This window comes from Amblyraja radiata, chromosome 7 (genome assembly GCF_010909765.2).
Source record: "Amblyraja radiata isolate CabotCenter1 chromosome 7, sAmbRad1.1.pri, whole genome shotgun sequence".
NCBI classification, from domain to species: domain Eukaryota; kingdom Metazoa; phylum Chordata; class Chondrichthyes; order Rajiformes; family Rajidae; genus Amblyraja; species Amblyraja radiata.
In genome coordinates, this window is record NC_045962.1 from 5,083,441 (window position 1) to 5,101,307 (window position 17,867).

Consider the following 17,867-nt stretch of genomic DNA (forward strand, 5'->3'; position numbering starts at 1 on the left):
AGAGATGTGCACCCCCAGGAATTTGAAGTTCTTGACCCTTTCAACCATCGACCCGTTGATATAAATGGGGCTGTGTGTCCCCCTCCTACTCCTTCCAAAGTCCACAATCAGTTCCTTGGTTTTGCTGGTGTTCAGGGCCAGGTTATTGCGCTGGCACCATATGGACAGTTGCTCGATCTCTCTTCTGTACTCTGACTCATCCCCATCAGTGATACGCCCCACAATAGTGGTGTCGTCAGCGAACTTGATGATGGAGTTCGCACTGTGGTTCGCTACGCAGTCATGGGTATAGAGAGTACAGCAGGGGGCTGAGCACGCAGCCTTGAGGTGCTCCCGTGCTGATTGTTATTGAGGCTGACACATTTCCACCAATACGAACAGACTGTGGTCTGTGGACGAGGAAGTCGAGGATCCAGTTGCAGAGGGATGCGCAGAGACCCAGTTCTGCGAGTTTGGTAACCAGTTTGGAGGGGATGATTGTGTTAAATGCCGAGCTGTAATCAATGAATAACAGCCTGACATATGAGTTTTTGTTGTCCAAGTGATCCAGTGCGGAGTGGAGGGCCAGCGAGATCGCATCCACCGTTGATCTGTTGTGACGGTACGCGAACTGCAGTGGGTCCAGGTACCTTCGGTTTAAACCAGCATCTGCAGTTCCTTCCTACACATCAGATTGCTGGTAAATGGGTTCTTCACTGTAGATACATCAATGTGTGCAGAACATGGTTTAATGTCTGCACCCTGATGCATTGATTGTGAATTTCAATTTGTGGCAAGTACGGATCTACATTGAATTAGTAATCATCGTAATTATTCAATTACCTACTCAATTCTATTGTAATCTATTTTCTGTAGATGTATTCACAATCAGATTAGGTACATAAAATAAGCACGCTGTTGGTGGTTTTATGACATTAACTGACGTTGATATAAAAGTATATCTACTTATAAATGAGGTTTTACAAGCTTGATATACAGGTAGGTCTGCTATAACACGCGTTTAAAACAACTCTGGATATAACACAATTGATGCATAAGGCAACGCTTTTTGTATTACACAGGCCAAATTGGTTATAATGCAATTTCTATTGGGAACTGAAGAACTATTTAAAAATTTATTTGGAAATTGACGAGCAGAAAAGAAAACTGTCTTGGGAAATAAACAGTCTTGGGAAAAGAAACTGTTTCCATCTAACCTCTCCACAGTAATCAGATACCATTGTCTCGTATGAGCATAGTCTTGTCAGTTTCACCTGGGGTGGTCATTGAAATTGATGAGTTACTTCTATTGACACTTGTGCAATGATTCATCATTGAACAATGTAACACACAGCCTTCAATATTTTTAGCTTCAAATAACAAATAGAAATGTGGATTTAAAAAAGACCTTTGTATTTGAAATTCCTGTGGGAGAAATAACTGTTATTGTGAGTCCAAATTGTTCTAACCCTCTTTTGCCAATTTAGCATGATTGTTTTTACAATGCAATTTTCAGAATCACAAAGTTTCTTTGTAGTGTAATATCTCAATATAGCAGGACTATCTGTACCACTAGCAATGTCAAACCGTTATCTTAAAATATTTGTCAGTAGTTTTGTACATATATTTGAACAGAAATGCGAAATTTATTTTAGACTTGCACTTTTCTAGTAGGTATCATGAAAAGAGAATTATAAGGAAGAAACATGGTTTGTAATTGTACTCAAACTGATTACATACATTACACCATTTGGTGTAATGGTGATGTCATCTGGCATTAGTCATATAGAGCTGCATACCACAAACATTTACAGTGTGCCTCCATTAAATGCTTTGCTTTACTTTAGATGATGGTGATGATGACAAACAAAAGAAGCAGCTTGGAAACACTCATGTGGAACTGCGTAAGTATTATTGACTATGTGCTGAGCTATTCTAGAGCTCCTCTCTTCATTTAACCGTCCATTCGAAATTTGCAACATATTTCCAATAGCCAATTATACATAAAGTTGCACATTTTTTAACTGAGCATCATGGACAAGATTAGTTCAAAGTTGAATTCCTGAGTTGTGATAAATTAGTTAACCTCCAGTGTTCACAGCAGAAATGCGACCTTTGTCTTTGGTATGCCCAATCAAGAGTCAGAAGGGGTAATACCTAGTTTCCACTCTGGTTTCAAGCATTCTAGCACAACAGCATTATTTGCAGCATTTTATTACAACAGTATAATTTCTCCAAAGATAAAAGAGACTGCAGCTGCTGGATTCTGAATTAAAAAAAAGCCAAATCAGAACAGAACAGAAAGGACTCAGCAGGTGATGCAGCATCTGTGGAGTCAAAAGGTGCGTGGACTTTTCAGGTTGAGGCCCTGCATCAGGACACCACTTTAGCTTCCACAAAGGCCACTGAAATCTTCCAGTTTATGTATTTTATATATTTTAATTTATCTGCATCAGGCTCAAGCAAATGGCAATTACGTCACAAGCAAAACAAACTTTTCATAGGTTCATTTTGATCATGAAGGCATCGTCCTGGTTTCTAAATGTGCAGTGTTTATTATTTTAATATGTTCATATGAAACTGAAGATCAGAAGACTTGTTATTCTGTAGTGGCTGTATAACCTTAAAACTATGGAATAGTGAAAAAAATCCAGTGAACTTTTTGGATGAATAATTGATGGAAGGGCAGACAAAGGCACTTATGTTTGAAAGATGACAACATTTGAAGCTGCTTTAAGGTTTACATGTTAAGTTGAGCAGTTTTTGGAAGGAAACATTACAGTGCCATTTTTGATTAGAACATAGCATGCATGTGAATGTCTTCAACTGTTGGCGTGGTTAATATAAAAGTAAGACGTCGTGTTACAGTTGTATAACATTTGATTAGGTCACATTTAGAGTATCGTATGCCACTCTGATTGCTGTATTACGGGAAGGATGTGGAGTCTTTGTAGAGGATGTGAAGGAAGTTACCCGGATGTTGCATTGATCAAAGAGTATTTGCCATAAGGAGAAGTTGAATAAACCTTGATTGTATCCTCTGGTGCATTGGAGGCCGAGGGGCAACCTGATAGAATTATATCAAATTGAGGAACTTCAAAGCCTTTTTCCCCAGGGTGGAAATGTCAAATAATAGAAGACATAGCTTTAAGGTGAAAGGAGAAGATTTATCAAGCAAGTTTATTTACATAGAGTAGTAGGTGACTGGAACACATTGCCAGGGCAAGTTTAAGAGGCATTTAGACAAGCACCTGAACAGACAAAGAATTGAGGGTTATAGACCATGTACAGACAGATATGCAGTTTAAGTTGGCATCACAGGTAGCAGAGGCATTGTGGGCCAAAGGGCATGTTCCTGTGCTTGGTGTTCCATGTTAACATCTGACCCACCTAGTGTTCTTTGTGAAACTGGTACTTCCCCTTACAAACCCTACTCACCTTTAGTTTTAATTAATTAATTTAGGCACCCAAATCTTCCTTTCCAAACCCTCCAGTTTTTAGATCACTTCTCTTTAAAGTTAGAAGCGTATAGGTTAAATTCCACCCCAAAGACTTGAATGCATCAGGCTCAAGCAAATGGCAATTACGTCACAAGCAAAACAAACTTTTCATTGGTTCATTTTGATCATGAAGGCATTGCCCTGGTTTCTAAATGTGCAGTGTTTATTATTTTAATATGTTCATATGAAACTGAAGATCAGAAGACTTGTTATTCTGTAATGGCTGTATAACCTTTAAACTATGGAATAGTGAAAAAAAATCCAGTGAACTGTTTGCTTTGGCCTGTGAATGAAACAGTTAAACAGAATCTGTAAGAAGGAACTGCAGATGCTGGTTTACACCAAAGATAGACACAAAATGCTGGAGTACCTCAGCGGATCAGGCAGCATCTCTGGAGAAAAGGAATAGGTGACGTTTCGGGTCGAGACCCTTCATCAGACCATCCCCTGATATTATTTTCAAGGAAATCGAGAATATTCTGAATCCTGGACAATATTTATCCTTTCACCAAATGTACAATTTGGTCATTGTTATTTTTTTAAATGGGGCACCTGTGTGCAAAGGCCAATTTTTCTTGATCTACATTGCAAGAATGACTGCTTGGAGAATGTTTAATTAGCTACATGGCATTTCAATCATCCTTGGGCCAAGGAATGTATGATATAAAGTTTCTTGCATGGAACTACTTGTTTATACTTTACAATAATATGCTTTAATGTTGTAACTACATAAATAGGAACTGTCTGTGACAAAATACTATGAACCGTATACCACATTCCATGATGACATGCTGTGAAAGTTTTTAGCCTCTTTTCCCTGGAGGTTAACTCCATTGCATTCTCCTCGTGTGAAGTATCAAGTACAAAGTATGAACGGAGGCCTGACAGTGTTTATGTCTTGCAGTAAAACGACTAGCTAATGAACTGTGAAGGAATTGTAAACTTCAAATAATCTCAATTGAGCAAAAAATAATTCAATTTCCAATTATCTGTTTCATGAAGATTATTTGTACTCTAGCTAACTCTAAAAATTTGACGACGTGATAGCATAACATTTTATTTAAACTCATTCACTTCAATAGACCATAACCATCATCTGTCCTCGGCAAAATATATCTTTAATTTTCATATTTATGGCATTATGAATTGTTTTTTTATTGTTCGTCCATGGATTGTTGGCATTCCTCATAAGATCAGCATTGATTGCCCATCTCTAATTGCCTGTGAGAATGTAATCATTATATTACTGTAGTCCATTTGATAGGGGGAGTTCCTCCATTGCTCTATCTTGGGGAGTTAGGTTTTGACCTGGTAATGAAGGAATAACCCAGACAGTATCGCTGGTGATAGTGCGGCCCACCCTGATGAACAAAATTCTTTCTATGCTCGCATTGAGCAGAAGGCCAACAAGACGATGATATTTGTCCTGCCAGACTCTAGTGTACCTTTTCCCAGGGTCACTAGATCAGTCTTCCTGAGCGTGAACCCACGAATGCAGCTGGCCCGCACAGAGTCCCTGGCCATGGCATTAAGAATTGCTTAGGCCAACTAGCGAGAGAGTGTTCACAGACATCTTTCAAACCCTCCCTACTCCGTTCTGAGGTATCCACCTGTTTCAAGAAGACCATTAACATCCTGGTGCCAAAGAAAAGCAAGATCTCGTACCTCAATGACTACCGTCCAGTGGCCTTGACATCACCATCATGAAGTGCTTTGAGAGGCTGATTGTTGCACACATTAAATCCAACTTACCAAGCAGCCTTGCTCCACTGGAGCTCGCCTACTGCCACAACAGGTCCACGGCTGATGCCATCTCTCTGGCCCTACACTGATCCCTGGAATACCTAGATAAAAAGGACAACTACATCAGACTCGTATTCATAAACTACAGCTCTGCTTTCAGTACCATTATCCCAACCATGGTCACCTCCAAACTCGTGGAACTTGGAGTCAGCACTCCCATCTCTACAGGATCCTCGACTTCCTGACAAACACCACGATCAGTGAGGATAGAGGACAAATCATCCTCGACGATACTCCTCAACATGGGTGCTCCACAAGGATGCCTTCTCAGCCCCAGACTACATTCCCTGTACATTCATAACTGTGCAGTTAAATACCAATCCAACTCAATTTACAAGTTCACAGACAACATCAACATAGTGGGCCGGATATCAAATAATGACGAGATGGAGTACAGGAATGAGATTGAGAACCTCGTAACCTAGTGCCAAATCAACAACCTCTCCCTCAATGTCAGCAAGACATAACATGGAGATTATGACTGACTAAAGGAATTATGATTGACATCCAAGACTGCAAGAAATTGCAGAGTTGTGAACGTAGCCCCAATCATCACACAAACCAACCTCCCTTCCATTGGCTCCATCTACACTTCTTGCTGCCTTGGCAAGGCCAGCAGCATAATCAAGGACCTGTCTCACCCCAGTCATTCCCTCTTCTCCCCTCAAGCAAGTTTGAAAATGCATGCTTCCAGATACAGGGCAGTTTGTTCTCAGCTGTTATCTGGTAACTGAACAGTCTTCTCACCAGCTCGAGTGCGGTCCTGGCCTCCCATCTACCTAATTAGAGACCCTAGAACTATCTTTAATCTAACTTTGTCTTGCACTAAATATTGTACCCTTTATCCTGTATATGTACACTGCAGACGGCTCGATTGTAATCATGTACAGTCTTTCCGTTGACTGGATAGCATGCAACAAAAAGCTTTTCACTGGACCTCAGTACATGTGACAATAATAAACTAAACTAAACAACTCAGCTTTGTGACTTGGTGGGTAATGTGAGTGACGATGTTCCCATGCGTCTGCTATTTTTTCCCTTTGGGTTGTAGAAGTTGTATGTTTGGGAAGTGCTACCAGGGGAACTTGGTAGTATTTACTGCAGCCTTGGAGCACGGGGAAATAGACAGGGCATGTGATCATTCTGAACTATTTAACAGCATTCAGAAGTTACCAAATTAACTGTACATTTCCACACTGGATGTTCATTATAATTTTTAAACTGCTTTGCACAGAGTTTTCAGATGCCAATGCCAAGTTCTACTGTCGAATCTATTATTCCGAAGAATTCCACAAAATGCGGGATGTTATTCTGGCAAGCAATGAGGATGACTTCATCCGATCTCTGTCTCACTGTGTACCATGGCAGGCCCGGGGAGGCAAATCAGGAGCAGCTTTTTATGCCACAGAAGGTAATTAGAATCTTTTGTTCAATAAATAATTTCAAAGGAAATGTTGAACTTTATATCTGGAAAGTTTAGTTCTGGCAGGCAACATAATAGAATAAGATAACATAAGAATTAACATTTAATTCCATGGATTAAACCATAGGATTGTAAAACTGCTAACATATGTGTCATGAAATCAGAGCAGGTGGGCTGAGGAATGCTTAATGAAGTTTAATACAGATAAGTTTGAGGTTTTTTAAGATGTCAGGATGGTACTTTATGAAGGTACATGGAACTCAATTTGTGCATAGTGAGGCCCCAGAAACAACGACCAGCTATTTATATTCAGTACTAAGTATTGTCGGATTACTTTAACGTTTTTTGAAGTTTTTTGTATTTGTTAAACGTATTCGGATTTGTTTGATGTTGTGACAGTTTTGACTAAGTTTAAATTTAAAAGTTTTAAAGTAAAACTTAAAGCATGTGATGGACAGTTTTTAAAGCACTGAAAAACTACTTTCAAAAAATTAAATTTCAAAGTAAATAATTGTTTTAAATCTCAGCTTTTTAATCTTGGGTTTAAAAATACTCCTGTAACGTGATATTAAAATATTTTTACTCTGGTATTTGCGTATGGCCACTCCCTTCCTTTCATTTGAAGGGGAACAGACTTTGCCTCTTTAGTACCTGGTTCAAGATTATTTGTCGGATCTAGATCATCTTCTTATCGAGTCCACACAAGATTAGAAGTTGTTCAGCCAGAGCTGACCGCACTTCTCGGCATCTGCACAATGGTGTCTGTCTTGCGCTTCTTGTGCGTGGTGGTGGAAAGATTGGTGAAAACGGCCACGACGTGAAAGCTCTTTCCTTGTGAATAGTGAGGCCTCACTATTCATAAAAGTCAGGTACCTCCAATTCCTGTTTCCACACTGAATACCTTCATAGGACAGAGGGTGAAGCATAACAATATCTTCAAAATTGCTGTTTTCTAATGCCTGCAGACACTGACGTTGTGGCCAGTTAAGTGGGGTTATATTGTATAATGTTTGACAATACCCTCCTAATTCCAGACATCTGATTAGTCTGTTTTTGATAATTAAAGTATTGTGCAATATATGGTACAATAAATGGTATTCAGCGATTTTTACTGATATGGGCAGATGCGATCCTGATGCAATATTTCATTTGAAAGAGCAAAATGATTTAATGAAAGCAAAATTAAAAGTACAAAATATACATTCACATAATTACTTGTTTTGGGCTGCAGGAACAAGACTTCAAAATGGCACATTTGGAATTAGTTTGTAACATAGAGGGTAAAAAGAAGCAGCCAGTAGTTGTTGACTTGAGAGATTTCTTTGAGTAAATTTTCAGGAAGCATCAGCAATTTATTTATGGCTCACCATAACTGCATGCATTATCTTTTTAATTGTAAAGCCTACCTGAGTTTAAAGGATCGTTTAAAACTTCAACAGTAACCTTCATTTGGCAATTTTACGTGATATCGAGTGAACAATGGGAGTTAGCAGAACTAAGCAATTAGTCATCCTCCAACTAATTTTATAAGAATAATAAAAGCTAATGATAAGTTCCACCAAGTAGTACCAACGTGAAAAAACGATCTGTAGTTACCTTCAACTTCAAATTGAAAACAGGTACTCTGGCCAACTAGGTTGATAAGTTTTTGTATCCATAGATCATTAATGGGGGTCAGATTAGTGTCTTGTGGTCACATTGGTTAATATCAAGGCAATATGGTACATAAAGCAAAACAATGCAATTGGATCTAAATACCTTAAATTCTGGTTAACTTGAAAATGTAGTCTGGAATATATCTTTAAGAATTATTGCCGAATGCTTGTTTATTAGGAAATCTTGCTTATCTTCAAGTGGAATTTACTTGAGTTCTTCAAATTCAAATATCTGACAGATTTGTTGTTGTTTTTTTCCAGATGACCGCTTTATTCTGAAGCAGATGCCTCGCCTGGAAGTCCAGTCTTTCCTAGAATTTGCTCCTCATTATTTTAATTATATTATAACTGCCGTTCAGCAAAAGGTAATTACAGTAGTTTGTCGGGATCTGGATGAGTTACTGATTTTCCCACCAGTTGTTTGCTTTTCATGCCCAGGTTTTTAATCTGTGGTGGCATGGCTACAGAGTGTTTAGTTTCTGTAGTACCTCGAGTTAATTAATGCCAGTAACATTGATCTCTACTCATCATCCGATGCGGATAAATGTGGAATGTGCACTGCATAATTCAAACACGTTCTATGGTACTTTTGAGCAAAAATATAGGGCTGGATTCTACTGTACGGTATCAGTAACTCATTAGAGGAATACTCTGGCATTTTACAGCCAATTCTACAATTTCAGTAGATGCTGATGTTTTCCACTTTAAAACAGAGCTCCCATGGAATTTAGCATTCCATTGGAAATTCCAAGCCCTTTAACCTGCACAAGGGTCCATAGATGCAAATTCTGGAGAAAAAAAAACTGAATCAGCACATCACCATAACAATCTTGCCTATTATGTTATAACAAACTACCAGTTGAGAAAGCAACGGGTAAATTATAACAAAGGAGGTTTCGTTTAGAGATGCAGCACAGAAACAGGCCCTTTGGCTGACCATGTCCGCGCGATCCCCGCACATTAACACTATCCTACACACACACTAGGGACAATTTACACTTACACCAAGTATACAAACTCAATCCAACTAACCTACAAACATGTACTTCTATGGAATGTGAGAGGAAACCGAATATCATGGAGAAAACCCACACGGAGAACATACAAACTGTACAGACAGCACCCGTAGTCGGGATCAAACCCGGGTCTCCTATGCTGTATGGTAGCAACTCTACCACTTCGCCATCTTGCCGCCCTGAGATCCATCATCAATTATTAGTGTTTAGTTGGGATCACACTTGGAGTACCTTGTACAGTTTTAGTCCCTTTATTATTAAAAGAAGGATAAGTTAGCTTTACAGGGTAAGCAACAGTGAATCACTGGGTAAATTGCAAAAATGACAGTTGTTATTTGAGGAGAGATTGAGTAGTATGTAAGTACAAATTTAAAAAAAATGTAAACTTTATTCAGAATAAAAAATATATACAAAACAAGAACAGTGCAAAAATTCTTCTGACATTCTCAGAGCCTTTCCATAGATTCGTATCGTAGTGTTCACAGAAAGATTATTATACCCAACCCAACACCCTTGCCACTCATGTGGCTTCCTGGGGTGATATCCCTTTCCTCATTTGAGGGACATCTCTACCACTCCTTGCACCCCCCCCCCCCCCCCCCCCCCATGAGAAAAGACTTTGCCTTCCATCACTGTGGGTTCACTGTGATGGATGTTTGTGTGAACTTAATTGTGTGTATGTCTGTAGGACATTGTTTTTGTTTGTATGGCTGTGGAAACAAAATTTCGTTTTGAGTCTCACTGGGGCTCAAATGACAATAAATGTGTATTGGATTGGATTGGATGTCCAGCAGCGGAAGGACTCTAGACTGTGGTCTTCCCCCACAGAGCCTTGGCCTTGGCTGCTCCAAGCTTCAGTGCAGTGCACATACTCCTGCAGTCTAGAGTGGGCAGCTGGCAACATTCCCTGACAGACATAGTACTATTGATTTAATTGTAAATTTTAATGGTGTTGATGCTGGGAACGTTACCCTAGCATGGAAAGTCTAGAATTAGGGACCATCAATAGGACAAAGTGTTGGCAATTTATGATTGAGGTGAGTTGTTTCTTTAGAAGGTTTCTCTGCCTTTGAAATTCTGTAAACCTGAGTCCTGTGTTCAAGACAACAATTCATGATTTTTTTAACATGATGGAAAACTGTTAGGTAGAAATTCATACTTGATCTAACAAAAGCGTTGCCTGGCTAACTTTTTTTCTAATGTATTGCATCACATTTTAATTTGCCATTAAAATTACATGTCTAATTAATTTTCTTTCTTCGCCTATCCCCCAATATGCAGAGACCAACAGCACTGGCAAAAATTCTGGGGGTATATCGAATAGGCTACAAAAACTCGCAGAATAATACTGAGAAGAAACTTGATCTTTTGGTTATGGAGAATCTTTTCTATGGGAGAAAAATGGCTCAGGTACGTAGCCGTAACAATTGAAAATGGTTTTCGTCCAGTTTTGATGAGTAATTCAAAATTGTTTTCATAATATGTTATATCTTGATAGATTATAAGAATTATGTGACATTAAAACAATTGCTGTCTTTATTATATGCCCTACTCATGCACAGCAACACATGGTTTATTTAGACTGCAAAGTATATAGATATACAACTGAAGATGCATAAATTGCTATGTAATTCTGATCCTGTGAATAAATAACTGATGGTAGATAGAAGGTATAATCTCACTCATATTAAACATCACTCGTATTAAAACTTTGTGCAACAAGCTGATGCCCAGTCGATAAACATCTTGAACAATGCAGTTACACATTAGGCTTATTGGACTTAGATTGTTAATACTTTCTTATTGAAGGCACACCCATGTTGTGTTTGTGAATGTCTTGTCAATTACAATAATTGTTTTTTTTTCCCCATTCAGGTGTTTGATTTAAAAGGTTCTTTGAGAAATCGAAATGTTAAAACAGAAACTGGAAAGGAGACATGTGACGTGGTATTACTGGATGAAAACCTTTTAAAAATGATTCGTGATAATCCTCTTTATATTCGATCACACTGCAAAGCTGTGCTGCGGGCATCCATTCATAGTGATGCATATTTTCTATCAAGCCATCTCATCATTGATTATTCTCTGCTCGTGGGCCGGGATGACACAACAAATGAATTAGTTGTGGGAATTATCGGTAAATATAACATAAAATAGTTTATGAATGTAAAATTCAAACAATTGCTATGTCCTTCTCATATACAGCTGCACTAATGTTAATCTTTTAATGCAATATGGACATTGTTCCCACTGCTATGTAGACGTGGGATGAATCTGGTGCGGAATGAAGAGTTTTTTCATATAGGCAAAATTCTTTACACTCAGAATTGCTGTTTTTTAAACTTGCTTACACCAGGAATCAATACAAGCCTGGTAGGAATCCAAAATGGAATACAGCTCGGGTTACATATAGATTCTGTTCCTGAGAACCATCTGTAATCTGAATTCTCCCTGAGTGAATTGGTCATTCTCAGCAGCGACCCATATAGTATTGCTCAACATATATGCGTTAATACTTTCACCTTAACACTACCAATAATTAAACTAATGGAATGTATACTGTATCCAATCATTATTGAAAAAGTTGAAACGTGTTTATTATTGTTATTATTACAAGCTTGACAAATGATTAAAAAAAATTATCAGAAAATGTGCATAATGTCAGCTATAGCTCCTTCATAACCCAGGGTGCTCCTGTATATTCATCCTTCAGATTTCTCATTAGAAACTCAGCAAGTCAAGTTGGGGCGAGTTTATTATATGCACAAGCGTGGTGAGGTACAAATACAATGAAAAAACTTGATTGCAGCAGCATCACAGCCATATAACACACAAAACAAATTATATAAACATTACAGAATATTTCAAAACGAAAGAGGATTGTGCAAATATAAAGACTTTAGTGCAATAAAAATTAGGGAATAAAAACTCCATGGTAGTGCATGAAGTTGACTGTTGTGTTCTGTGCAGGTAGGTTCAAGAACCTGATAGTTGTAGGTAATTAGGTGGTTCTGAGGCTGGTGGTGTGGGACTTCAGGCTTCTGTATTCCCTCCCCAATGATGGCAGTGAGAAAAGGGCATGGCTTCAATGACGGGGATCCTTGATGATAGGTGTCACCTTTTCGAGGCAGTGACATAAAGTAGATGCATTTGATGGATCTATTTTCTGTTTGTAAATGTAATCCTTACTGAAGTGTCATTAAACATGAAAAGAAAAACATCTCCCCTAGATTATTTCCCCCAAAATAATGTACTAATTTGTTTTCAATTTAGATTATATCAGGACGTTTACTTGGGATAAAAAGCTTGAAATGGTTGTAAAGTCCACAGGCATCTTGGGTGGACAAGGTAAGTCCAAAAATGATTGAGGAATAGTGTTCTTATATTGTTTCATCCATATAATAATTTAGAAAAACTGTTACATTTGTACATTCCACCTTGAAACAGTGTAGTGTATACTAAACACAAACTCTGGCTTTCAGAGGTGCCGTGGTAGTCTGGCGCGCCGATCTCTACAAAGCTGAGGCCACGCGCCAACTCTCGGACACCTCCTCCTACTTACCCTTGGACCATGACCCCACTGACGAGCACCAGGCCACCATTTCTAGCACCATCACCGACTTCATCAATTCCCACGCCCTACCTGACCAAGCCTCCAAACTCATCGTTCCCCAGCCCCGCACGGCCCGTTTTTACCTTCTCCCAAAAATCCACAAACCCGGCTCTCCCGGCAGACCCATTGTCTCTGCGTGTTTGTGCCCCACCGAACTCATCTCCACATACCTTGACTCCATCCTATCCCCCTTGGTCAAATCCCTCCCCACCTATGTTCTAGACACCTCAGACACTCTCCGCCGCCTCCACGCATTCCACTCTCTGGGCCCTCACCCCCTCATCTTCACCATGGATGTCCGGTCACTCTACACCTCCATCCCCCACCAGGATGGCCTCAGAGCCCTCCGGTTCTTCCTCGACCAGAGGAGCAACCTATACCCAGCCACTGACACTCTCCTCCGCTTAGCGGAGTTGGTCCTCACCCTCAATAACTTTACATTTGACTCCTCCCATTTCCTCCAAACACAAGGCGTAGCTATGGGCACACGCATGGGCCCCAGCTACGCCTGCCTCTTTATCGGGCACGTTGAACAATCCTTGTTCGAGACGTACCAGGGCCCCATCCCCGACCTCTACCTCCGCTACATTGACGACTGCTTTGGTGCCACCTCCTGCACCCACACACAACTGACTGACTTCATCCACTTCACCACCAACTTCCATCCGGCACTCCAATACACCTGGACGATTTCCGACACTTCCCTACCATTCCTTGACCTCACCATCTCCATCGCAGGGGACAGACTCCTGACCGACATACATTACAAACCCACTGACTCACATGGCTATCTGGACTACACGTCTTCCCACCCTGCCCCCTGTAAAGACTCCATCCCCTACTCCCAATTCCTCCGCCTACGCCGCATCTGTTCCCAGGATGAGACATTTCATACCAGGGCATTGGAAATGTCCTCGTTCTTCAGGGAACGGGGATTCCTCTCCGCCACCATAGATGAGGCTCACACCAGGGTCTCATCCATACCCCGTAACACTGCTCTCTCTCCCCATCCCCGCACACGCAACAAGGGCAGAGTCCCTCTGGTCCTCACCTTTCACCCCACCAGCCGGCAAATACAACACCTAATCCTCCGCCATTTCCGCCACCTCCAACGTGACCCCACCACTCGCCACATCTTCCCATCTCCCCCCATGTCTGCCTTCCGCAAAGACCGCTCCCTCCGCAACTCCCTCGTCAATTCTTCCCTTCCCTCCCGCACCACCCCCTCCCCGGGCACTTTCCGTTGCAACCGCAAGAAATGCAACACCTGTCTCTTCACCTCCCCCCTCGACTCCATTCAAGGTCCCAAGCAGTCGTTCCAGGTGCGACAAAGGTTCACCTGTATCTCCTCCAACCTCATCTACTGCATCCGCTGCTCTAGATGTCAGCTGATTTACATCGGTGAGACCAAGCGTAGGTTGGGCGATCGTTTCGCCGAACACCTCCGCTCAGTCCGCAATAACCTACCTGACCTCCCGGTGGCTCAGCACTTCAACTCCCCCTCCCATTCCCAATCCGACCTCTCTGTCCTGGGTCTCCTCCATTGCCAGAGTGAGCAACAGCGGAAATTGGAGGAACAGCACCTCATATTCCGTCTGGGGTCCTTGCGTCCTTATGGCATTAACATTGAATTCTCCCAATTTGGCTAGCCCGTGCTGTCTCCTCCCCTTCCTTAACCCTCTAGCTGTCTCCTCCCACCCTCCCATCCGCCCGCCCTCGGGCTCCTCCTCCTCCTCCCCTTTTCCTTCTATCTTTCCCCACCCCCCATCAGTCTGAAGAAGGGTTTCGGCCCGAAACGTCGCCTATTTCCTTCGCTCTATAGATGCTGCTGCACCCGCTGAGTTTCCCCAGCAATTGTGTGTACCTCTGGCTTTCAGAGTTTACTTGCAATCAACTACTATTTGTCTTTTGTGTGCAAGAAATGATTCTGTTCTACTGTGCCTTTGTTGTAACCACAAGAATAACTTTTTGCTGATTTTTTGTTGTTATATTTGTGCTTTCCGCTTCACATGCAGCATGGTACTTGGTGTCTTGTCCAAGCCAGCACAGATTTAATTGGGGATTGTGACACTTTGTTGTTTTTCAGATCTACAATTTTTTAAAATCTATTAAGTATGTTGCGTCAAGCAATTGAGTTTAGTATAATTTCAATGTGGTTCTAAATAGAAATCTTAAATCACCTTAACTTTACAAAAATTGATAATATCGCTACTTTCTTTACACAGGGAAAATGCCAACAGTGGTTTCCCCAGAACTGTATAGAACACGATTCTGCGAAGCAATGGACAAGTATTTCTTAAAGGTGCCGGATCACTGGACAGGCCTGGGTGTGAACTGCTGAAAAGATGGCAGCACTCAAGATGACAACATTACTGAATGTATGCTAATGAGGAGGATGATTGTCCATTTTGGAAGGAATCATTCCATGAACAGCACTGAGTTATTGACACTGAACGTTAATATTTCCCACAGTATTGCATCAGAACAGGAGGAAATCATTTACCAGTTTCCCTGAGAAGCATTTAATTTTGAAATGTCATTTGAATGGTTAAAAATTCCTCTTTAAAAAAATAAGAGTGTACATAACATTTCAAATCGTCCTATTTGAGACGGTGTATGAGACCTGCTAAACTTGAAGTTTGCTTCTACCTTGCGCTTTAAAATAAAGAATTGTGTGATGAGGCTCAATTCATTGAGGGTTTGTCTCACAAAAGCACAGAACTATTCTCAGACACTAGTTCAGTCTGTGTGTACACATGAATAGTAATTGTTCTTTATAATTCCTTTTGCGAAATGTAGAAAAATGCATGTTATGACATTTTTAAAACTTATTCTCAGTGTGAAAGCTTGCTACTTCTGTATTTGTACAAGCTGTACTGCCTGTAAGTAAAAGATTGGATAAATTTCAGTGTTGACTCAACTGCCCCACTGCAATATGCATCTTCAGGGGTACTTGGAGCTTGAAACGATTTTTCAAAATTCTGAACTGTGGCCATATTAGTGCTGTTTTAGAAAGAAGTTCAACTGTAGTATTTATCCAATTGTTGCACTTTTCTTTTTGCTGTTACACGGGTACAGAAATAGATTTGTAAATAGTCCTGAAAATAGCAAATAATGTTATGCTCCAGTTTCATGCAGATGTCTTTAGAGAACTAATACTGGAATAAAATATACAACAAATCAATGTAACAATGATTAATAGTGCACTGTAAAAAGTTGTTTTGATCATGTTTAGGAACAGATTATCTGTATCTAAGATATAAAATCAGTTACAAGATAAAATTTACTTTAGAAGCTTGTTCAAGAGAACTACTACCAAAATTATCTTCAGAAATCACGAGTCGTAATGTTTTGCTTTACAGTAAATTCTAAGATGTTTTATGATGCTCAAAGTAGCTTAATTCATTCAAAACCTTATTGATAGTTTTGGAAAGAATACCTTCAAAGGATAGTACAATAAAATATGAAGAGCAAATGTATGTCAATTTGCTTATTGAAGGCCTTAATGTTGATATTTTGTTTGGCCATTCACAGTGCCATTTCAAATTGTCACGTGTTTCAGAAAGATGATAGGGCATTTAAGTTACTGAGATGCAGCACATTTCCTTCCAGCATCTAAGGTACATTTGTAATTTAAACACTTCAAAATGATTTATTACAATTGAGAATTTTTGTGCTAGTTTGCATTACTGGTGCTAGTGTCACTAATCACTTCTGTAAATGAACAATATGTATTCCACAAGCCAGAGTGCCTCTTTTTCTCTAACGGCAAGAGAAATAAAGCAAAAAGGCCCAGAGATGAAGCAGTGGCCTCTCTTCCATTGGATAATCATTGGATAATATCACGTGTTAAAATATGTCTGGCAGGTTGATGAGAGTGAAATGAAGTAAGGCAGAAAGATACTGATGTGCAATATTAACCTTCTTTGTATTCAACTCTCTTTTCATGAATATATTTACTGATACGGAGGGTGAGTGAAAAATGCAACATATTTGTTTACTATTAAATGGATATGTAATGATGTTTCAATACAAAATGTGTATTTTTTCATTTTTAAAGCATTTTTCTATTCTCAAAGTGATTAAAATGTCTTTTCTTCTTTTGATCATTTTCAAGAACACATTGATTATTAAGATATTGTTACTTCTTCCTTGTACAAAGTGATATCATGGAGTCAAGTCCACCTCATGTCTTGCCTCTGGCTTTAGATAAACTGGATTATGGCCAGACAGATAATGTAATTCAGAACTTTTGAATTACAGTTTTGAGTTGCAAACAATGTTTTAAAAAAAGTTTCTGCATTTTGTTTCTGAAACGTTAGAGCTTAATTTTCTGGAAACTTTGCACTATAACGGTGATGCATTAATGAAGCTGTAACTCGTAACATTTCCTGGAAATAAAGGAGTTATGCCATTGTTGCAATGATCCATATTTTGTTGGGACATTCATGGAATTCTGCTGATAGCTCCAGCTAAGCTAGTAAAATCTGTGTTAATAACTCAACATATTATTTCACCACAAAAACAGTTAATACTATAGGGGGTGTGTACTTGCGTCTTTGCACCTTTGTACTCTATATCCCCAGCCACGGCCACTGTATTTGTGCCACATGAATAGTTGGAGCTCAGTTCATTTCTGATTTGGAAATGCAGTCTGCAAGCTTGCAAAGACCATGCAAGAATCCAATCCACCAAGAGTGTGATGATGTCTAAGACTTGTGTACATGGAAAGAATAGCCATCAGCAAGAAGTGCTGAATGTTGTATATCAGCTAGTGCCTTTAAGTCTTTGAGGGCATACGCATTATATGCCACCTTTGATGGGATACTTGACCTTCTAACTGGCTGTGCAGCACCCGAGTGATCTTCAGTTCATCGC

At 39.9% G+C, this 17,867-nt stretch overlaps 1 protein-coding gene across 4 annotated transcripts in view; it reads left to right on the forward strand.

Annotated features, from left to right (window-relative positions):
* Positions 1-17,419, forward strand: part of pikfyve (phosphoinositide kinase, FYVE-type zinc finger containing) — a 121,154-nt gene extending 103,735 nt beyond the window's left edge. For all 4 annotated transcript variants that reach the window (XM_033023594.1, XM_033023596.1, XM_033023597.1 and 1 more), the window contains 7 exons: positions 1,827-1,883; positions 6,517-6,693; positions 8,622-8,725; positions 10,658-10,786; positions 11,252-11,513; positions 12,650-12,724; positions 15,215-17,419. In XM_033023594.1, the coding sequence (XP_032879485.1) occupies positions 1,827-1,883; positions 6,517-6,693; positions 8,622-8,725; positions 10,658-10,786; positions 11,252-11,513; positions 12,650-12,724; positions 15,215-15,330 (920 nt within the window). In that variant the 3' untranslated portion in view covers positions 15,331-17,419. The remainder of the gene's footprint in view (positions 1-1,826; positions 1,884-6,516; positions 6,694-8,621; positions 8,726-10,657; positions 10,787-11,251; positions 11,514-12,649; positions 12,725-15,214) is intronic.
* The last annotated feature ends 448 nt before the right edge of the window (positions 17,420-17,867 follow it).